At 45.8% G+C, this 23,853-nt stretch overlaps 1 protein-coding gene across 5 annotated transcripts in view; it reads right to left on the reverse strand.

Moving 5' to 3' along the window:
- Positions 1 to 23,853, reverse strand: part of LOC138472640 (putative 4,5-dihydroxyphthalate dehydrogenase) — a 2,792,617-nt gene that overhangs the window by 1,400,910 nt on the left and 1,367,854 nt on the right. For all 5 annotated transcript variants that reach the window (XM_069610913.1, XM_069610911.1, XM_069610914.1 and 2 more), the window contains one exon: positions 14,600 to 14,730. In XM_069610913.1, coding sequence (XP_069467014.1) covers positions 14,600 to 14,730 — 131 coding nt within the window. The remainder of the gene's footprint in view (positions 1 to 14,599; positions 14,731 to 23,853) is intronic.

Consider the following 23,853-nt stretch of genomic DNA (forward strand, 5'->3'; position numbering starts at 1 on the left):
ATACTAGTGAGGATAGATTGCATATCGTCATTCTGGTGTGAGGTATGGCTTGAGGAAGGGACGGAGCTCTGACCAACCAGCCATCAAGATACGGGTACACAGGGATGCCTGTTTAATGAAGATGAGCCATCACTGGGGCCAGGCATTTTGTGAAAACCCTTGGAGCAGACTTGACGCCAAGGGTAAGGCCTTGAACTGATGTATTCCAAGTTCAGTGAAGACAGGAAACCCCCTGTTGAAGATGTCTCAGGATGTGTTGAAGTTTGACCGTCCTGAAAGTCTGGGTTTCAATAAATGTGTTCAGCAGACGACGATCTAGTATTCTCTGCTATCACTCGATTGTTTTCTCACTAGGAAATACCTGAAGTAAACAGACCGGCTCCACTATGCACAAGGAACACGTTCTGTGGCACCTTTGGAGAGGATGGGATAGAATAGATTTTGCGTCAAAGCGTTCAAAGATGTTTTTATACCTTTGTGATCAGAAGAATGTTGGGCGGCTGGTCTGAAATTCTAGGGTGTGTCCGTATTAGAGCATGAATAGCATCAATTTGTCTGTGGAGATATTTGACACAGTTAGGAAATGGGAAAGACGCTAGCCCACTGGCCAGCGGAAGCGTAATTGTAATTCGTTATATATAATGCGCTTAATACCCAGAGGTTTCTAAGCGCAAACCCGGGGTTCGAACCTGTTGCTCCGCATAGTCTTGCTTCCAAGGCGAGCGCATTGCACCCGAGCTATCCTCCCAGCCCCTAAGTGGAGGGGCGGACTTGCAGCCTGCTCAGGCCTGCTTACCGGCTTGACCTCCTGCTTGGGAAGAGCTGTATTGCTGCTGGTTGCCCCTGTAAGACTTGGACTTTCCTCTGAAGCGGTCTCAGGAAGTATACATATTAGATCAATAAAACTGTGATTGATAAAATTGTCGATAGTCTCTGGACGTTCTGGAAAACTGGAGTTACCTTGAACAAAATGACTGCCGATGTTGCTGCAGGGTACCCAAAGGATCGGTAGTGCTGGTGTCCGCTTTATTGGCCTGGAGGATCGACAATGTTCTTCCCGAAGAGATCCTTGCCATCGAAAGGGATGGCCACAATCTTTGCTTGCATTTCCGTCCAGAAGGTCGTAGCCTTGAGTCATCCCTAACGACGCAGAACCACATTGTTCCCCATCTGTCGAAAACCGGTGTCAGCGATGTCCATCGCCGCCGATACAGTGTGATCTGAAGCAGCCTCACCTTCATGAAGAAGCATAAAAGCATTCTCCTTGTTTGTCGGCAAGAAATCTAGAATGGCGCCCAGCTTGTACCAAAGTTCTCTGTCGTAGCAGGACAGAATCGCAAAGGAGTTAGAGGCCTTAATGGTAGGGACCACTGTCGATAAAATACACTTTCCGAAAGCGTCTATTGTCTCCTTTCCTTATCCGGTAGTACAGCACATGATGAAGAAGTGTTGGCTGAGTGTTTGCAAGCAGCTGCAGGGACGGGGCTGTGTTTGCTGGCATTTGAGGGCACTATCTGGAGCTCAGTATTTCTTTGGAGGACGAGTAAAGAGGTTTTTCACCATTAAGAGGCCATCCTTCCAGATGTCGTCAATAGCACAGGAATAGAAACAACTCTTTTCCATGCCCGTTCCGTGCACTGGTACAGAAAGCCTTACTTCCTTTGTTCTTAGGGGAGAAAATCGAACATCTTGGTGGCCTTGCACATAATAGAATTGAATGCCCCAATTTCCTCAGTCAGGGAATCTCTGGTAGGAGGATCGTCAGGTTCATTATCCCCCAGAACAAGGTCGTCAAACTCATCCGTGGTAGTATGAGTTGAGTCCCCACCCTAAGAAGAATCATGCTCAGAATCAGTCTTCAAGTGTTCTGCAGGTGGACGAGGAGCCATCAGAGAGACGTGACTAGCTTCTAGGTGGTTCCGGGGGAGGGATTCTGTGGAGTGACAGGGACCACAGGTGGCCTGCACTGTAATTCCGACACTAGAGTCTTTAGAGTCAACAAAATGTCCAGTGACAGAGTATGATTCCGGTTGGCTGGGGGTAGGCATAGGTGGCTACATGGCTCGAAGTGGCTCCGCCAGTGACAAAAGCACTTCCATATTTGTCACATTGAAAACATCTCCCAGGCCATCAAAATCAGTGTCTATAACATGTTCTAAGATGTCCTTCTGGGTTACCTGTGAATGACGAGGGACAGCTGAGGGGACATAAGGAGCCAGCGTTACCAAAGCCTGTTTGTGTTGAGGAGAGCTGGAAGAAGTGGACGGAGCACATGGTGGGGTGGTAGAAGGCAAAGAAACAGTAGAAGATTTTGTGGCAGAAGAAATAATGTCAGGCGCTTGAGGGAAAAGATGTGCCCTCAAAGCTGAGGGGAGAATAGTGCACGAGAGACAGAAGTGTAAGGAGTCCTGAAGACAAGGAAAGATAGGCCATAACTAGAGACAGGCAACAAAGGCAGTGAACAGAAAGGGGCAGGCAATACAACCAAGACAAACACGTTAGGTTCCCACTTGGGGTATACGCAGAATGGGGCAAGAGTTTCTAGAGCCCAGGCGAACTTTAACGTTCTGAGCTGGTTGTTATTAAAGGGGTCCACTCTGAATGCTCGTGGAAAGGAGCAGCAGGAGTGGGCTTCTGTGTCTGCAACCTAAGGCACGAACAGTGAAACAATACTCACAAGACTGAAGCAAGTATGGGTCCAGCAATAACAGAACAGTTACTGCTCCCTGAAACAGGAACAACTACACTTAACAAATATGGCACAATGGACAACACTGAGACGTGACAAAGGGAAGGGACAGAGATTGCCTGCTGGGAAACCTAGCAACCAAACTCTGAACAAAGGAATTTCGCAAGGACAAGGAGAGTAACAGAAATATCCAGGGAAAGATCAGGAAGTCAAAGTGAACAAGGTTCAGGACAGAGAACAGGAAGAAAGAGGATAAGCACGAAGACAAGAATCCAAGTATAAGGGTACAGGAGACTGGAAACGAAGGACCGGAATCGAGGAATAGCAGACTGAACTATAGACGAGGAACAAGAAAACTCAGGACCGAAACTCTGGAAAGGATAACAAGGATTGAACTGCAGACTTATAACACGGAATACAAGCAACTTTAACTCTGGACTGGAATAACAAGGGCAGGACTTCAGACAGATAACAAGGACACTCAGGACTGGAATCTAGGAAGTTATAGCCAAGTAACAAGGACTAAGGGTACAAAGCAAGCATTTGCAGGATGGAAACAGAACTGGCGCTAGAGAACAAGGGGATGCATACAGGGAGCAGAGAAATGCAAGCAGGGAAGTAGCGCTTCAAGGCAGGTAGCACAGGGATGCAGAGCAAAAGGTAGGGGAGCGCCGGCAGAGCAACAGGGCAATGAGCACATAGCACTGGAACAGGAGAAGGTTATGGAAATAACAGCAACAGGACACAGCAGAAATGCAAGGATCAAAGATGAGGGGCTGGCAGGTAACTCAAGCAGGAGCCCTGCGCTCTTGCAGGAAGCGACTTAAATACTGACTTGCCATGTGCTTAAGCAGGCTCGTTAGCAGCACCTGGAGCACCACACCTGAAGGCAATCTGCCTCCTCCCTCTCTTGTCCTGGGAAAGTGAAAGAAACACTGATCACTTAGGCTTTTGGATTGTAGTTCCAAGACTGCTGCACAGGAATAGCAGGGTCGTGAGAACTGCCACAAAGGGCATTATGGGATACATAGTTTGTGAAATGAAAGAATGAAGTACCAAAGTCTTGCAAAGGGAAAGTAAAGACAAATGTATGAATAGGTATTGCCCAGGGAGCATTATGGTGATGAATTTTGATTCCCAACTAGTCCACAATTGGTGCCAATCTGTCTTCCAGTGGCACAGTCGTGACAGACTACTGTTGTCGACAGAAGTTTTTTAATCATCGTCATGGTCATGGTTGATGTCTTGGTCGTCGATATTGTCTATGCCTCCATGGTGGACGAAGAAGTCGTCGATGGGGTAGGTGACGAGGCATTCAATGGAGTGGTGGACAATCACATCGACTGAGCAGGCGAAGACTTGTGTTTCTGAGCCGTCAACCAAAAGAGCGTTGACAGAGTCGTTTTCATGGATGAATGCCTTGTGGACACTGAGGGTGTTGTTGAAGGAGCCATCAAAGAGGTCATCGCGGAGGCCTTCATAGACACAGACTGTTTATGTGAGAACTCGGGTTTGTCGACACCCCTTTTCCGGGGCAGTCTCAGGAAGAGGAAGTACACTTCTGGTGTCTTCTGTGGCAGAGTAAAGCAGAGGCTGAAGCTACAGTTCCCTCAGCAAACCAAATCACTAAACCCCTGTGCCAGTACCTCAGAGTTTTTTTGAGATGAGTGGCAGATGAAACACAAGTTAACGTTGTGTTCTGGCTATAGGTAGTAGGTGCACTCGGTATGATGGTCCTCCCCACAGATGTTTTTAATTGGCAGGTGGAACATGCCTTCAATAGGCTTTTCTTTGCCTTTGATTCAGTCATGGTAAGGTGAGGAGTCAGCTTTCACAGGCACTAGCTCTGGCGTGGCAAAGAGCCACCCAGCAAGGGAGCGCATTGGATGTAAAACACTCCAAAACCACCACAACTGTATTGTATTTTATTGTACTTGTCATTTATATATTGTCTTTTACCATTATTATAGTCTCAATGCGCTGTTAGTGGGAACATTCTCGGAGGACCGAAGTCCAGAGCGTTGGAGGTCATTGAGTATGATTAGGCTGCATGTGTGCATTCAGCCCAATAAGGCTTAGCAGGGCTGGCCAGGCTCTGGCAGAGAGCAACCCATAAAGACAGGCATGTGGATGGATGCTGAGAGGGGTCGCTAGAGGCTATGTGTTCGGTGTGCCCGAATTTGTCATAGGTCTGTACTGCATTCTAATGTCGGAGGTGTTGAGGCGTAGTCTAGTGTAAGAAGGCAGAGATTTATTTTAACATAATGACCGAATTTGGTCATAGTCCTTGCAGTATACTGATGTGTGCAGGTAGCCATTTCTGGGGCCAGTGTCCACCGGAGTGGTGTCTTATACATATCTTGCTGAATCGCTGGTGATTTGTTGTTTGGGCGCCCGCTCAGGTAGATTGCTTATTCTGTCGATTCTTGTGGCTGTGGTAAACGGTTAGTGACAGTCTATGCTCCATCCATTTGCAACAAGAGGAGCATGGGTTGTACTTCCAGATTCTACTATGCGGATAGGTTGGCGAGGCTACCCAGCTATCGAGCACTTACTGAACCTTTTCAGTTGTTACCTGTACCATAGATAGCTCATCCAATACATGTGGCATACCTGCCCATACCACCATTCCTTCCAGAGCAGTTCCGGGCTGGTTCTTGATTACCCTCCTGCAGTATTGCATGGGGGTCCCCCACCTGGCCTACTGATTCAACACATGGCCATGGCGGCACCTCCTCCCATGACAATTCCCTGGATTGCAGCCCAATCTGTCCAATTGTGGTGGTGGTGGTTCTATCACACAACTGTGATTCTACCACTGTGTTTGAGATTTGCCTGTTTTCCTGTACATGCCAGGTGCAGTGCCTCATCTATCCTGTGACATTTGATATATGAGGGCTGTTTGTTTGTTTATTATTTCTAGAGCGCGCCACACCCTGAGGTATCTAGGCGCATCTCCGGTTCCGGAAGCACCTCAAAACCGTTCTCTTTGCTTCTGCTTTTTCTCCTCCTCTCCGCTGCTGACCTCCTGGCTTCACTGAAACTGCTCCGGTTACCTGGTAGCCCTCTGATCTCGGGCCCTGGTCCCTCCCCTGCCAGACTCACATACCTGCACTGCCTGCCTGCCTGGCAACCCCCGCACTTGGGGACTGTTTCTGTATCCCAACAGTCCCACTACCGGCACTTGACACCTGATTTCTGCACTTAACTTTGCACTTGCTAGCCGTTACTTTACTTATTGTTATTATTCTATTCCCATGTACTCCACTCTCCCTTCTCCCCCCCCGCACTTTCCCCTTCCCCCATTCCATGCACTTGCGCAATCTGAATGTCACTTTGACTAGTAGGATCGTTGTCTGTCCTCCCTTTGTTCCCCACCCCTTCCCTTGGCTCGTCGCGCCTTGAAACACTTGTGTATAGGCGCGTTACAAATGCCATATCAGATCATATCCTACCTTGGCAAGGTGAATACATAGATACATGACAAAGGCAAGTAGATACATACATACACATGAGTGCAAGAAAAGTACAAGCATGAGTACTTACGTCAAGGGAGTAGATGGCAGGAAATCAAAAGATAAATGCAGGTTATATGGCAAGGAATGGCAGTCTAGCAGTACTCAGATGGATGAGGCCAGAGAATTGTTGGTAAGGAGCGATTTTTTATTGTTAGATCTAAAGCTATGGAAGGTTTGGTTAATCCGTAAATTGATCGGGAGGGCATTCCAGGCTAGGGCTGCTTGTACCGGAAAGCTAGTGCATACGGCTAGTTTCAGGTTAAAACGAGGTGTATTGATGCAGCAGGAGTTAACTGATCTGGTTGGTCTGGACGAGGTTTTTGGGACGATTTTGTCTTTCAAATATTTATTTAGGGATTTTTTAGACATTTGTAGGAGATGGTGACGAGTTTAAAGTAGATTCTGTCCCGAATAGACTTTCTACTCTATATGCGTATGACCGTGGACTAGGCATTCTCTTCAACCCGTGGCAAACGAGGAAATTGAGATTCCGCCTAAGTTTGAAGATTTAAACAGGGTCCTCAGGCACTTAAAATCGCTGTTCGGTAGAGCTGACTACCAACATTGACATCTGCCCCTCGGGGACACTCTCCCACTTTTAGAACTACAGAGAGTCTCCAGTTTGGAGAGTGACTACAGCTATTCATTAAAAAGAATTTCTGATTGGATAATAATTAGACCCTTGATCCAACAAGTTGAAACTTCGACAACTATTCACAGGTTGAGTATCCCTCCTTTAAGGGGAACCATACCTAAGAGAAGACATCTCTTCCTTAATTCAATACTGCCCTCTCAACCGACTCCACGGATTAGACCAGTTACGACGAGTTTTATATTAAGAAAGAAACAGCGTTTACACTGCTTACAAGACATTGGAGGAAACTCCAGCAATATACAATAATAGTATACCTTGTATGTTTTTAAGATATTCAAGTGACAAAACTCCTGAAGAAAGTTCCCATAACGATCAAAGGGAACTGAAACATGTCCAGTGCATGACAATGATGTATTTATGAACCATTGATACCCCATATTAGTCAAGTAAATGACAACTCTAATTTAGAGACATATATAAGAGTCTCTAATACTATAACCAATCTGATCCATCTAGATCTTCGCTGAATGAATAAGGTGGTGTCTGTCACGATTTTTCAAATTGTATTTTTAATAGTGTTTTATAAAAATGTTTTTGATAAATGTGTATTTTTATGTGTCAAATTTGGATTAAATCTACTATGTGTTATAAACAACAGTTGAAGTTTAATGTGTGTAACTGTTGATATGAGCTATCTATCTTTTGTTTAAATCATTCTAATTACCCATTAGAAGATAGAGCTACCACGTTGGTGGGTTCTATGAGATTCCCTCTCAAATTTAGCGTCCCGAATAAACAGCCATTTCTGGTCCCGTCTTATTTCAGAGATGTGGTCTCTCTTTGGAATACTCAAGGCTGTTCTCAAGGCATTGTTGTATAAGGTCTGTAATTTATTTATCACTTGCTTATTAGCTCCTGCGTATAGTGCGTTGCAGTAATCAAGTTTGGACAAGATTAGTGCTAGAGCTAGTGTGATGCAGCTATTCGTGGACAGGTAGGCTTTACAGGCATGGATGAGCTTGCAAGTATAAGCGGTCGCTGTAGCAGTGGCGTTCACTTGTTTCCTAAGGTTCAAGGTGGAGTCGATGTAAAAGCCTAAAGTTTTGGTTTCCTTAGCAGTTTTGATTGTGTTGCCATCTATGTTGAAGAACATCTATTTGGGGTTGAGTTTATTAAGGTGAGTGGGGGCGCCTAAAATGAGAATTTCGGTCTTCTCGTCACTCAGGCAGTGGCTGTGGGTAGCCATCCAGGCCTGAATGACTAGGTAGATTTTGTTTAGAAGGGCATTGTCAGAGTCATAGTTGCCAGAAAGCGGAATCAGTATCTGGGTGTCATCTGCATAGTTGGTGTAGATGACACCCAGGCGGTCCAGGATGTCGAAGAGGGGTTTGGTAAAAACATTGTATAGTGTAGGGGAGATGCAATGCATGTGCCTTGTGGTACTCTGCAGGTGATGGGTATAGGGTCAGCAGCGTCAGACGGGGAGAAGACTCTCATCGTTCTGTTAAGGAAGGACTTGATCCAGTTTGCAGCCCCTGTGGAGAAGTTGGCCGCTGATGTAAGGTGCTCACAGAGTATCCACCAGGTCGAAGGTAGCAGAGAGGTCTAGTAGGAGAAGTAGAGCGCATTTTCTGTTGTCTTTCAGGAGGTCAATTTGAGTTTTCAAATCAATTAGGGCAGTTTCTGTTCCGTGGAGGGGTCTGAAACCGGATTGTCTGAGTCCTAGAAGGTTGTTGTCTGAAGGTAGGTCTGGATTTGGATGTAAGCTGCTTTGTCGATGATTTTAAGTAAGAAGGGGACCGTGGTTATTGGTCTGTAGTTAGTGGGTATGGTGGGGTCAACTGAGGCTTTTTATTTAGTAAAGGAGGACCCAGGCGTCTTAAGTTGGTAGGGGCCTGGCAAGATTTGAAGGATGTGTTTATTATCCTAGTGATAAAGGGTGCAGGGTCTCTGGCTGCGTCTTTTATGATTTGCGCATGGCAGATGTCACCTTGGCAGCGAGAGGGTTTCAGGGAGGCAATCATTTTTTCAACCTCAGGTGAGGTAACTTGGGCAAATTTGAATTCTTGTAAAGAGCTAGGGGTAGGTGTTTTTTCAGGTTCCTGAGAAAAATCACTGATTTTGTTTTGTAGAGAGGCAATTTTGTTGGCCAAGGCATTTTGGATACCTGTGCACTACTCTTTGTTTTTAGGTTGAGAGTCGTCAGGGGCTATAGAAGATTCTAGTTCCCTTAGAATTCCAAATAGTTCCTTGATACTAGAGCTTGCGTTCTGAATCCTATCTTTGTAGGTTTCCTGTCTGGTTCTAATGATCTCAGCTTTATAAAGAGAAGAGATTTCTGTTACTTTATCTTTGTTCTCTTTAGAAGGTATGATCTTCCAAGTGGTTTCGCATTTCCTTTTTTCGAGCCTAAGGGCTTTCAAGTGTGGTGTGAACCACGTATTAAGGTGGGCTTTAGGTTTACTTTTTCAGAGTTTCAGTGGGGCAATAGAATCTAAGGCCTTTGTCATAACGTTGTTGAATAGCTAAATTAATTCTGCAGGGTTTTCCATACCAGTTGAGTTTAGTATTGGGATCAAGATAGGAGTTAGTTTCTCAGCTGTGATGTTGTGCTTATTTCTAGTGAGTAGGGGTGACGCGATTATCTTTGTTTTAATAGCTGGTCGGTTAGCATTGATGGAAAAGGTAATCAGTGAGTGGTCAGTACATAACTGGGGTTCGATGGCAGTTATTGCAGTGTCGCAGTTGTAGTCCGCCAACCAGTCTAAAGTTCGCCCTTTTTCGTGTGTGGGTTGATTCATTCTTTGTGTAAAGTTAAGTTCACTCAAGGATTCTTCCAGAGATTTAGCAGCCTGGTCTTTCTGGTTGGACAGGCCTAAGTTGAAATCGCCTAGTATTAGGATTTGATATGTTGGCTTGATATCGTCCTCAAAATCTCAAGTGGGGCCATGAGGCCTATATATGAGGTGGAGAGTTAAGGTACTGGTATGAGAAGTTGTTAATTTAACAGTAAGGAGTTCACATGATTTGAGTGTAGGGGAGGACGAGAGTGCGTGCCAGGTTAGTCCGAGCAATGAAGGCAACCCCTCCGCCTTTTGATGTTTCCCTATCTGCTGGAATAATAGCATAGGAGTCAGAAATGGCTAACATTAGCGAGGGTCCTGCTGCAGCATGGAGCCAGGTTTCTGAGATGGCTACGAAGTCAAGTTCATAGTCTTTAATTAGGTCAGCTATATCGGTTGCATGAGCAATGATAGATCTGGCATTTATTAATGCACCTTTGATGGGAGGAGGCCTGGTCTGTGAGGAGATGAGGGGCGACTTAGTCTGAGGCGATGGAGCAGGTTGTTTGTCTCGCTTTTGCTTGAGTTTTTTGGGTAGGGCATTGGTAATATTTTGGCACAGTGGGCTCAGCAGAGGTGGATGAGGTGGGTTGGGCTGTGCAGTAGTTTTCTGGTAGATGTAAGTTGTGTGAGCGTCAATGGTGAGCCTGGACCCAAGTCTTTTATTTCTATGGTCACCCTGGCACGGTTGGTTAGGGGTGGGTTTGGAGGCAAATCTCTCGATCCATTGAGCAGGAGTAAGGTTGGATAGGTAGTCAGGGCTGGTTAGGCTGAGAGAGGATTGCTAGTAGGCATGTGGCTCATTTCTTGTAGTGGTGGGAGGAAGAGTGTGGGTTTGATCTCATGGAAAGGCGGCAGCAGACAGGTGTAGGCACAATGTAAGGTTGCCCAGAAGAGCGTCAAGGTGGAGTTTAAGGGCAACCATACTACATTCAATGAGTTGTTTTAAAGCTTAGGGTAGTGTTGCTGCTAGTAGAGCTAGTATAATGGTTTATGGTAGGCGTTGCCTAGGTTGAGACTAAACATGTTCTAGTGTTATACACAGATGTGGTCGTACTCAGGGTCAACAGAGAGTATAGTGTGCTCATTGTCACCCTCAAGGCTACTGGGAGGTGCGAGGGGGAAGGTATCAGATGAATTAGTAGGTGGGGATAGCACGTACAATCCGCATCAGAAGGGCAGTTAACACAATACACAGCAGGAATTACGGAGGTGTGAGAGCACATATAAACTGTTAACAGTTGACATTGAATAATCGATCAATATTTAGCATCTACAAGTGGGAGGTGTGGGCAAAACGGAATGTCTGCCAGATAGGGTCAGATGGGCAGTTAGCAGTTGGTACAATGCACAGCAGGTATTACGGAATTCAGATCACAATGTTGACTGTACAGTAAATTGTGGAATTAATTCATGCAGAGAGCACTCTCCAGGTCAAACGCTCTAGAACAATATTACATGAAATATACAGCATAGAAGACCATCGGACAGTATGGGTCACGCAAGGTGAGGCAGAGTTGAACAAAGGAGGTGCTCGCGCAGCGAAATAAGAGAGGCCGTCTAACTAACGTGGCTAGTAGACTATGCAATGCTCTTTTCGAGGGTCGGGCATGCAAATTGATTATCACGGGGCTCGCATGGATATAGGATAGGGCGTATGGAAGCATAGAGTAGGAGGCAAGCCAACCTGTTTGTAAATTAGTTTGGTTAGATCAGAGGAAGAGCAGAGGCAGCAGAATTACCAGGCAGACAGTCATGACAGATAATCGTCAAACAGTAAAGGCAGCAGAATGACTGTCTAAGTGAGGCAGTAGCTTTGTGGTACTGGCTGTCAGCTGGATGGCACTGAGTTGGAATGAGCAGAATTATATTATATTATAAGCCAACGCACGGCAATGGGTAGAAAGTTTGAAAGTTATGCTGTTAGATAATGTATGTTGTAGCCATAGTAATACTCAGGGTGAGCTTGGCCGACGCGTTTAGGCAAAGTGTAAGAGGGTACGGGTAGCTCGAGATAAGTCTTACCCAGTTGGAGGTTTCAGTAATAGGCGATGCAGCCACAGTCAGTTTTCGCCAGCCGCCGTACCGGCCCGGACAGGCACAGACAGGCGCTGCCCTTTGTAGCGGCCCTTCATAAAGTAGGCCCGGCTGTGGCCTTCCAGTGACTCCCACTCACGGAAGAGCATTCAGCAGGCCAATCGGAGATGAAGACTGTTGCTTAGCAACAGCAAACAACAATATGGGAACCTCCATTTTGTGAATGGACTCCTCGTAGCAATCGGCTCTCAAGTGGATGAGCCTTTGCAGGAATTGCGGCCCTGGAAGGTCTCGGGGTGATTTAGGTGATGTAGGGAAGCAGATGCAGCGATTCACGCTTACCCACGATGAAAGGGTGCGTCGTGCTGGATGTGCAGTGTTCCTTCGACATGGCTCAGCTGATGAACAGGAGTTTCTCTGGTGGGCCGGGGATCACACGGCTGGCTGGAGGAGGCTCCTGCCTCCTGTGCAGGAAGTGGGGTAGTGGGCACAGACATGCGCTGCCCTTTGTAGCACACCTTCGTAGGGTAGGTCCGGCTGACGCCTTCCGGTGACTCCCACTCATAGAAGAATCTGTGATTCAGCTAGAGGTTCCCGATTGGTGTATGATAGTGTGTGTGTGGTCCGGGTAGCTGCAAAATGGCCGGCCCAGCTGGTGCTTGGAGGTCGATGTTGCTGCCGGCGCAGCATGGTGTTGAGTGTTTCTAAGTTTGGATTGGATGTTTTAGGCAAGGTTTCAGGATAATGCAGTAAATAGCAAGGTTTTAAGGACTTTTTTGAAGGAAAGGTAGTTTTTCGGTGCAGCGGATGTGCAGAGGAAAGAACGTATCTGAATCTTTCCAGAAATGTCCAAGAGGTTGAAAATCACAGAAAAGGTATGTAGAAGGTTAAATGAAATGGAGACCTTTATAGGACTGTCAACAATACCCTACCAATTTGGCCATGGGGCAAAAGGACCCAAAACGAATCCAAGAGAAAACTAAAGTGACTGCAGTTTTTCAAATTCAAGTGAAAACAGCTTTAATGCTAACAAGGATTCACTTCCTGATGAAGAAGACTATCCAAACAGCTTGTGGCTCTGTGAAAGATCCAATGCCGGAGAAATGAACTATCTGCTTCAACCTCACTTGATATTAAATCGGATTAGTTCTCTCTATGCAGCCTCTTCAGGAATAGCTCTTATTTAAGTGCACAGAGCTTTTTCAAGAGGTGGGAAACTGGGAAAAGGTTGGTGGCATGGATGGGGAAAGGACACAGAAGGCACAGCGTCTTAAGAGCATACTTTGCATTTTGATTATGATTAACAGGAGCTGCACAGACAGGGGCAGAGGATGGAAGCATGCCATGCCCAAATAGGAAGGTATAATATTTGTGCAAGGGAAACAATATTATTGATTTATGGGCTTGTGATAGAAGACGGCTCATTATGTTGTGTGTTTGCAGTTTTAAGGTGATGAAAAAAGTGACTCACACCTATGTGTTTTCTTTTGAAAATCATTGTTTTATAGTATGTTAATTCAATTGAAACCAAATAAAGACTACTGCTCCCGTAAGAATACATTTGTTAAATTGGAGCCCGTGACTGTAAAATACGTTTCCTGGTGTCATGAAGTCAACCGGTTCAACCTATTCGGTTTACTGGCAGAGAAATATATTGTATGAAGTAGCAGAAAAAAGTAATATTACTACATACTATTTGTTGCTGCTGTTCTAAGTTTTATGCTCTTTTGGGTCAGGCGTTTGACAAATTTCAGGATAACGATGTATAGCAAAGGAAGGTGTGAAGACCAAGTTCTCTTAAGGGGCTACTGTCAGCATTTGGGGTTGTATCTGTCAAGAAAGAAAGAAAGAAAGAAAGAAAGAAAGAAAGAAAGAAAGAAAGAGAGAGAGAGAGAGAGAGAGAGAGAGAGAGAGAGAGAGACAGTTTTCCCTTGAATGTAGTGAAAATGATTTCTTTGTTGCTACTGTAGATGTTGTGATCACATGGTCCTTGCACCTTCACAATTGTCGTAGTGTTACAATTGCATTTCCTAGTCACCATCATTTGCCAGGTTTTTCCAGGATATATTCACAAACTCAAATCATATTACAGGTTAATGTCATCATGCACTCAGTTACTTGCATCATTGCTACATAATTGCTGCTTGTGATGTAACAATCCACTAGCTAACTACTTTTGCTCATTTGTTTTTGTTGTTCTGTTAAGTTGTTCTGTTAGTAAGAAATGGGGAATTGGACTTACTACATTTAACAATATTCGACAACATAAAGGAAAAGGTACAAAGATCAGAATCTAGTTGATCAATGCACACATGTTTTGGAAAAAATATATCAATCAATTGGAAGACCAAAGACAGATGCATATGAAGATTTTCATTCAGGTAATATGCATGTTACCCTCAACTGTTCACAGAATAGGATCACGGGTACAGTTTTTACAGGGCTAGTGAAGGATGACTGCAGGTGGCAGACTGCACACTCATTTCAATGACGGTTCTCTCCTCACTGTCAGTGGGCTACAAGAGAAAGGCAGACTCCACTAAAAACACGAGGAGGTTTTAGTCAACCATTAACTTGCACTAAGGGGAATGTCACAGGAAAGATGCGAAGTACAGTGCTGCTTCAGAACATCCTCCTCGTTTCTCAAAGTAAATTAGCTCTACAATAGCAATTCATGTTATGGGACCTAATTTGAAGTGCTTCAAAATTTGTCATAAATAAGACACATGGAGGTGTATTTTATCCATTGCCTTGCAAATCGTGCAAACTGAAACAAACCACTTTGTGTAGCCTGCTTGTCCCCTAACTAAAAATAATGAAAGGCAAACAATGAACAGAACAATATGTTTAAACTGAAAATGTGTCTTGGCGAAAACATACACATTCTTTAAGTAAATTTAATAAAGAAGATTGAAACCTTCGTTCTCCCATCCAGAAATTGATCAGGTCGATATCGTGGCAGGATTTTGCTAGCAAACAAAACGTACTCTCATCTTCATTCCTCCAATTTCCCCTCACAAATGAATGAGCAAAGTGCCAGAATCCAACCTGTATTAATAAAAAACAAGAGACACGTGCATTATCAATTAGAATCAAGTGTTCTGTAATAAGGATTAATTTGGCATTTCAATGTGGCCTAAAATAAATCAAACTATTATAATCAAGGCACTTCAGGACAAAGTCATATTGGGCACACACTCTATAGTCAGAGGTGGAGCTTTTTGTTCCACTAGACATTAACAATAAGCTTGGGGATTTAAAAGAGCTAATCTATGTGCATGGATCCATCAAGAAGGGCGAGAGGAAGAAATGTGCCAACTTTTTGAAGAGGTTGACACACTGAGACAGCAGTTGAATCATGTAATTAAATCAGCTAACATAATACATTATTCAGCAATCTGATTTCAAAACCAATCTAATGAGGAAAGAAGTGATCACATTTGTGCCTATACGATGCAGGTGTAAAGGTAAACAGAGCTCTTCCACAGAGTGTACTTGCAAAGCTGTAACATTCATCGTTCAAATGTGCCCCGCTGTTAACAGAGCAAACCTGTTAGGCATACCTACTGTGTTATTTTCTGGTACAGACTAATTATAGAGCACTCACTGAAGACAAAAATCACTGGTTGGTACTGTGAGGGGTCATAAATGTGAGGCGGACAACTTGTGAAGGTTTTTCAGAAGATGCCATTTTATCAACTCAAAAGGTTGAATACACGGCTTACTATCCCTACCCTGATGAGGATTTCCCTGCTTGAAATAAACTAAAGGAAACACTCTAACGAAAGATAATAACCCAACAAGGTAATATATGGTAGTTTCAAAAGCAACAAATATAACAATTGAAGCCACAGAACGATAATGGTTTCTCCTTATGATCCGTGTGAATTCCCCTTCTGCAGATTCAAGCAGGATTTTGTGTAACAGTTGCAAAAGAATGACAATGCATTACTTACCGTAAAAGCATTTCTGATGGTTGTATCTGCTTAGATTCACATGCTGTGCATAGTCCGACATCCAGTGGTCACTGCGGCGTATTGCATTTTGTTTTTCGTAGTCGAAAAGGGGACGTCGACAAGGCGTGTCTGTAACACTATCCCTATAGTGACGTGCAGTGTACCCACAATCCCTCACGCGTTGAGGTCCCTCTGTTTGTATTTTTTCTGCCCCGAGGGAGCCTTAATGACGTGAGTGAGTAAGGAAAAGAGAGAGATAAAAGGATGTCTATGTTCCTTCCATCCGAGCGGGGAGGAAGGGTGGGCACATGTGAATCTAAGCAAATACAGCCATCAGAAATGCTGTTACGGTAAGTAATGCATTGTCTTCTGATGTTTGTTAATCTGCTTAGAATCACATGCTGTGCATAGACTAGCGAGCAGTACCCGGAGTTGGAGGTGGGTTGTGAGAAGGAACATTAGAGAAAAAGGTGTCTTAATACTGCTTGTCCCACCTGTGAATCAGATCTAGAGTGGGCATCTAGACAGTAGTGTTTTGTAAAGGTGTGTACGGAACTCCAGGTTGCCGCTTTGCAAATGGACTCGAGAGGGACATTTGCAATGAATGCTATGCAAGCACCAGTGCCTCGCGTAGAGTGTGCTCTTGGCTTGAAGGGTAGTTCTCTCTTAGCAAGAATGTAACAGAGGGTGATGCATTGAACAATCCATCTAGATATAGTGGATTTTGAAACTGCGTCTCCCTCTCTTCCTGCTGCCACCGAGACAAAGAACTGATTAGTCTTTCTCAGTGGTCTAGTTCTTTCCATATAAAAGATAACAGCCCTGCGCACATCCAGTGTATGCAGGCTTTTTTCTCCCAAGTTTGAAGGGTTTTGAAAGAACGTTGGTAGTTCTATGGATTGGTTCACATGTAACTTAGAAATTAATTTAGTTGCAAACCTAGGGTGTGTGCATAGAACCACCTTATCTCTGTGAAATGTTACAAAGGGGTCTAGAATAGATAGCGCTTTAGTTCACTTACTCTCCTGATGGAGGTGATAGCTATTAGAAAAGAAGTTTTAAGGGTGAGGTCCTTACGCGTTGCTTTGTGCATGGGTTCAAAGGGTGAGCCCATGAGCCTGGTTAGTACCACATTTAAGTCCCATCCGGGAGCTGGGTTAGTTATGGGAGGGTGTATTCCTTTAACCCCTTCCATGAAGGCCTTAATAACTGGGACTTTCCACCACAACACTTTAAGTTGAGAAGTGGTGTAAGTGGAAAGTGCAACCAAATGAACCTTGATAGAATTAAACACTAATCCTGAGTCTAGTAGGTGAGTCAGGTAGAGATCAATTTGTGTGGGAGAGCAGTCAACCGGGTTGATGCTCTTATTTCTACACCATATGACCAATATCCTCCACTTGCTAGAGTAACAGTGACGAGTGTTAGGCTTTCTAGCTTCCTTGAGGATGTTCATGCATCTTTGAGGGAGCTGTAAATGACCAAATTCTATGATCTCAGGAGCCATGCTGCTAAGTTCATGGTCTGTGTGCATGGGTGTAGTGTCTTGCCTTTGTCTTGTGACAGCATGTTGTACGGGCAGGGTAGTTTCACCGGTGGAGACAGAGACATCTCCATAAGGTGAGCGAACCATGGTTGCCGGGCCCACATAGGGCCCACTAGTATCATGGTGACTGGTTCCTGGTGCATCTTGTGCACTATCTTGTTGAGAAGGGGAGTCGGGGGGGAAAAGCGTAAACAAATTTCCCTGACCATGGTATCGATAGACCGTTCCCCATGGATTGGTTCTGGGGGTACCTGGAGGCGTAATCTTGGCATTGGGAGTTCTCCAGAGTTGCAAAGAGATCTATTTCTGGGAATCCCCATTGTGTGAAGACGTTGAAGACGATGTCTTCTTGTAACCGCCATTCGTATTCTGCGGGTAGAGGGAAGTCTCTGCTGAGTTTGTCTGCTAGCAGATTGAGTTCCCCTGGTTGTGACAACAGGAAGATGTTGTGTTTGAGAGCCCACTTCCAGATGTTCTGGGACAGCTTGGACAGTCCTGGAGAGTGAGTGCCCCCTTGCTTGTTCAGATAGTACATAGCTGTGGTGCTATCTGTGAGGACCATCACTGTCTTCCCTTGCAGGTGTGCCTGAAAAGCCTTCAGTGCTTTGAAGACCGCTAACAGTTCCAGCAAGTTTATGTGTTTGGATGCTACACTCGGAGTCCAAACTCCGTGTGCAGTATGATGGGATAGGTGAGCCCCCCATCCTGTGAGGGATGCGTCTGTGGTTAGAGTTGTTTTTCCCTGCGGGGGTGGTGTATGGTTTCCCTATGACAAGGGTTTCCTTCGACCACCACTGTAGCGAGAGAACCAAGGCCTGCGAGACTACCACTAGATCGTCCCATTGTCCGCTGGCCTGACACCACTGGCTGTTGAGCCACTCTTGCATTGGACGCATGCGCAGTCTCGCGTGAGGTACCAAATATATACATGACGCCATCACTCCCAGCAAACGCATTGCTTTGCGCACTGTCACCTCTCGACCGGCCACATATTGAGGGATCTGAAACAGCATATTTTGGACCCTCTCGTTGGAGGGGAATACGCGGCCGTCCTTTGTTCGAATTAGAGCCACTAGGAATTGTTTGATTTGGCTGGGCTCTAGGCTGGACTTCTTTTCGTCGATGGAGAAGCCCAGTTTGAACAAAAGGTCTGCAGTCTTTTGGGTGTTTGAGAAGCATGTCTTGTAAGAATCCCCTGTTATGAGCAAATCGTCGAGGTAAGGGTATACAGGGATGGACAACCTACGCAGGTGGGCCGCTGCCACTGCCAGTAGTTTTGTGAATACCCTCGGCGCTGACGCTACGCCGAAGGGTAGCACTCTGAACTGGTAGTGTTTGCCCTCTATCATGAACCTGAGGTATTTTCTGTGCGCTGGCAACATTAAAATATGAAAGTATGCCTCTTTCATGTCCAGTGTTGTCATGTAATCCCCTTGTGATAAAAGGGGGATTACTTCCTGTAAAGTCACCATACGAAATTTTTGAGGTTTTACAAATTTGTTCGCTGGGCGCAGATCTAGTACAGGGTGCCTGGTTAAATCCTTTTTGGGTACAAGGAAGTACACTGAATAAATACCTTCCGTTACCTGTGATAGAGGCACGACCTCTATAGCCCCCTTTTTCTAGTAGCTGGTCCACTTCCTGAAGAAGGATGGCAAGGTGTTCTGGTGACAGGCGTCGTCCCCTTGGGGGTCTGTACGTCGGGGACCGGTTGAATTCTATACAGTAGCCGCGGGCTATGGTTGATAGTACCCAGCGGTCTGATGTCCCATGCTGGAAGAAAGGATGTTAGCCGGCCCCCGACCAGTGATGCATTGGAGGGGACCCGAATCTTCGGGTCATTTGGTGTTGGTGGCTTGGGAACCTCTGGGGGTGGAACCCCGACCTCTTACCTTGCCACGACGCTGTCCTCTCTGGGTGTATTGTCCACTGGTTCCTTGATTCGAGGACCAGTTGCCTGCAGAGTACTGCTGCTGTTGCTGATGTTGTTGTTGGCGTTGGCCTTGAAAAAAGCGTCTGTTTCCATAACCTCGCCTGTGGGAGGCCTTCCACCGCCTTCCCAAAGAGGTTGGCATCATCTATTGGTTTGTTAATGAGAGATGCTTGAGTTTCGGGTTTAAACCCCGAATTACGTAGCCAGACATGACGTTTGAGGAGGATTCCTTGGACTAGGGAACGGCCAGCTGTTTCTGCAGCATCTAGAGTATTTTAAATGATGCTCTGGTTCACTAAGGTTTCCTCGGTAACCGTGGCCAGAAGCCGAGTCTTTAGGGGTTCAGGTTCCTCCTCAATGTATTTGCGTAGTTTGCTCCATTGAGCATCTGCATAACTAGCCAGTAAGGAGTTGTTGTTAGAAATCCTAGTGGAAAAGGCTGCCGAGGATGTAATCCTTTTACCTAGGGCATACAGCTTTTTACCTTCTTTATCTGGAGGTGCCTCGCTGGTTGATAGCGGGACACCTGCCCTTTTTCTTGTATTAGTTACTACTGGGGTGTCCGGTACTGAGTGGCCCCTGATGTATAACGGGTCCGATGGAGAAGGACTTAATAATTTTTCTATCCTTGGGTTGACCCCTCTGACCAATGCGGGTGTAGCTAGCGAAGGAATGATTTGTCTCTTTACTGAGGCAAGGAGGGGAATGGTTTGACTGATAGGGGGTTTCTCCTTGATAATCTTTTCAACAAAGTCTATGTCAGGAGAAATTTTCCCAGCCTCGATTTCGAAATGCGCTGCTGCTTTACTTAGTAGTGCATTAAAGGTAGGTTGATCGTCTATAGGTGACGTATTCCTGATTGGTGAGTCTTTGGGAGGGGACAGGTTTAGGGCGTCGGGGTCTGTAGACGTTGATGGGGACTGCCAGGGCTGTGAAGCACCTTCTTCTGGGTCTTCTTCAAAACCCCCATCACCCCTGTCTGGGTCATCCTCAAAACCTTCCTGGTCTATGTCTAGTTCTTGTTCGTTACCTCAGAACTCCTCATCTTCCTGAAAGTGGGAGTCCTCTTCAGTGAGGCCATACAACTCTAGATCCCCCTGTGGGGGGTTGAACAGCCTAGGGTATTCAGCCCTAGGATCCTCCTGAGGCCCCTCTCTTGGTCTTTTGGGTGTGGGCAGGTATTGGGTAGATATAAAATTCTCCATCTTGTCCATGCAAAACTGGAGTCTCTCTAAGGTCCCTTGTGGTAGCCCAGAACGGTCTGGAGGGAAAAGGGAAGGCTTTCGGCCTGTAAAAGCTTTGACCTATCCCATAACGTCGAGGATAAGTTGCCATCGCCTTCTGAAAAGCCTTCTAGTAGGCTGGGAGTCCCTTTTGACGGAGGGGACGGTTCCTGCCTTCCTTCCGTCCCTTTCTTCGTTTCCCTGGCCTTGCGAGCGGTATTCAGCGTCTCTCTCACCGTCCGTCTATGGCTATCGCTGGAAACAATGCGCTCCAGGCTCTCGACGAATAAAACGTCTGTCGAGGGATCCTCCGGCCTCGACGTTACAGGTGTCACGTCCTCTATGCCGACGGGCGCTCACTGGCAGGGCACGTCAATTGGCGGTTTGGTGATGGCGCCCTTATCTGGGAGTAGCCCCGTTGCTGGTCGCATTTGTGGTTGCGAGGGGGGCTTTGGACCCTTTCGGTCCATGGAGGCCGCCGGTAGGACCTGCGTCTCCGGTGGTGCTAATGCTTTCTTCGTCTTTGACGAAGAAGAGCCGTAGGCCATGTGCTTATGTGCATCTATGTCGCCGGGGTGTTCATCCCCATAACCGGGGCGTGAGCCGAGCTTGTCGAGGCCCGGGGACAGACGACGAGGAGCGTGACCGCTCTCTAGAGAGGTGTACAACCTCCGATGCGGAAGTCGGGCTATCACTTTCCTCTCCACTTTCGGCGGCGGTGGCAGCGGGTGAGGAATCGGACCTAGACATGGCGTAGGCTGCCCACCTCTTGACCCTGCAGTCCTTTAAAGTCTTGGGCTTAAGAAGCTTACAGGCCGCACAACTGTCTTCCTTGTGGTCGAAGGGCAAGCAACGGTTGCACCGTTTGTGCTTGTCTTTCCAGGTGAATTTGCCCTTGCAGCGCGGGCAAAACCTAAAGGGTGTCCTCTCCATAGCTGAGGGAATGGACAGTCGTGATAACACCCCCAAAGGAAAAGGTGGGGAAAGAGAAAGGCATTCTTAAAGAAATACCAAGAAATGTCCCACGACCCCACTCTCCCTACTGTTTGAGGCCGGCGAGGCCAGGCCACGTGTTCGGCGACGCCGAAGGGTCTCCTCTGTCGAAGGCACAGCCTTCGAAGATCTTGTCGGCGGAGAACAGCTTTGTCGAAGGAGGAACGTAACGTTAAGTAACGACCAAAGGTCGTGTAGTATTTATAAATAACGACCAAATCGTCGAGTGAATATTTGCAATGTCTCTCGAGGAGCTCAGCATAAAGGCGACCAATATCTGGATGGAAAAAAACAATCTGAGGGACCTCGTCGCGTGAGGGATTGTGGGTACACTGCATGTCACTATAGGGATAGTGTTACAGACACGCCTTGTCGGTGTCCCCTTTTCGACTACGGAAAACAAAATGCAATACTCTGCAGTGACCACTGGATGTCGGACTATGCACACCATGTGATTCTAAGCAGATTAACAAACATCAGAAAAAGAAATCCTGTCTTCCAACAACGTTCCAACACAGTTCTTGTTGATTCCAACTTGGCGACAGAAGTTCTCATGCTTCAGAATTGTTCAACAAGATTTCTTTCTGTTCTACTTGTGATATGAAGAACTCAAACAACCTTCTTTGCATAAACCAAGAACATGTCCTTAGTTCCTCAGGTTTAACAAAAATGGTCTCTGTCAGGATTATTCTGAAACCCGAATTTACGTGAGCTATAAGCGCCTTACAAATGCAAAATAAATAAATAAATAAAACATATATGCTAAACGCTTCTGCAGCAGTTCATACCACACTTGCTATAGCAATGAAAGTTTGTCAGGATGTTTCGAAAATATTTAACCACAACATATCAGTGGTTCTACTACTTCTTCTATACGACTTGTAAGCAGCACTTCACCAGGGGCAAGCTGGAATGCATGAATGCGTGGAGCGGACCGGAGTGTATGGAGCTGACTGGGATGCATGGAGTGGATAAGAGTGCATGGAACGGACTGGAGCGCATAGAATTACGTGACGTATATAGTAGGGTTTGGAATGCAGAGAACGTCTGAAAGAGCACATAACCCATCATATCTCACCACCACGCTTACTCTCTCCTTTACATCACCACTCAACTAGAACACAGAGATACTATGACAACATTCGGTATAACTGTTCTCATACCAACATCCGCCGCTCACTCCACATCATTCTAAGTAAACACTGCTGGTTACTCACCCCCCCCAGCCAGGCGTTCTCCTCAGGCCTAACGCAGCCACATCTGGTCTGGATAAATCCTGCCAGAACGAACACATACTCCTGATCTCTCAACCACCACACCTACTGCTAAGAAGCAGCTATTACACGGATACCGCACAAGCTGCACACATACCCGGTGCTCACACACACCTTTTGTCTCTCTCTACTCTCTACTGATCTGAACTTCGGTTCCCAAGGGCCTTCAACCTACTAGCGCCTTCAGACCATACCAATGGTATATAAGGCGCTATATAAATGCAAAATAACAATAACAAAAAAATAACAATGACAATACTTCATTAACTTCCACCTGGTGTATTCCCATGCCAGGCCTATTTCTTAAAAGGTTTTCTGTTTTGGTATACTCTCCTGCCAGAACAGAATAATATGTTACCACAATTTCTGACCCGCTATACTATCCTGCCAGGCCATAACAAACAGCAAACTACAAGTACTTCTGTGGTAAGGATCAGTTTACAACAACTTAGCAATGTCACTTGCTGCACAACACTATGTACAAGACGTTCTTTTCTGGGAAAACAAGATTCGCATTGGTGCTATTTATTATACACCTGTGATTTCCAAACACTTTGCAAGTTATGCTCCACTCCTTCTGAACCTCCTTCACCAGAAGGTCAGCCTTCTTGCCACTCTTGTTTCCCCACTCCTGCATTAACCAAATACTGACAATATTTCTGTTTTACTCGGACTCGTCGTTGGCTTTGGCAATGTGGGTTTGAACCAGTTCCTTTTACGATCTTCTTAAACCATAGGCAATAGGTTTTACAAACATTTAAAGTCTCCTTTGCCCCCTCTTGAATTAGGCAATAATATTTATTTTTAATTTAATCAGTTTGATTTACACAATATTGATTGATCTGCTGTCAGTTCGGTATTAAAAATGACGTCTTTTCTTGTATTTCCTTCTACGCGCGTTGTTCCCTGCTTTAAAGTACCTGGTCTGAGAAAGCGGGCGGTTACGGAGTGCTCTGGTGTCATAATATTTTAGTGAACTCACCGGGTCTGGCATGCACGTCCGTTCCCCTTGCTGCTTCCAGGTCTTCTGTTACAGCTGCTTCCTGCGGTCTGGCCACCAGCTGCTCCCAGTCTTCAATGGCCCGCCCACTGACACACAGAGCTTTCTTGGCTCCAAAGGCTCCTCAGTGCTTGACTGGCACTGTACATAGCCTTGCTTTGTGGAAAGCATTCCAAACTTTTGCTTCCCGCTGCGCAACCTCTGCAATTGAAGGGAAAGTGCGCGCAAAAGTTTTATTGTCCTGAG

Source organism: Ambystoma mexicanum, chromosome 8 (genome assembly GCF_040938575.1).
Source record: "Ambystoma mexicanum isolate Mex_15411 chromosome 8, UKY_AmexF1_1, whole genome shotgun sequence".
NCBI classification, from domain to species: Eukaryota; Metazoa; Chordata; class Amphibia; order Caudata; family Ambystomatidae; genus Ambystoma; species Ambystoma mexicanum.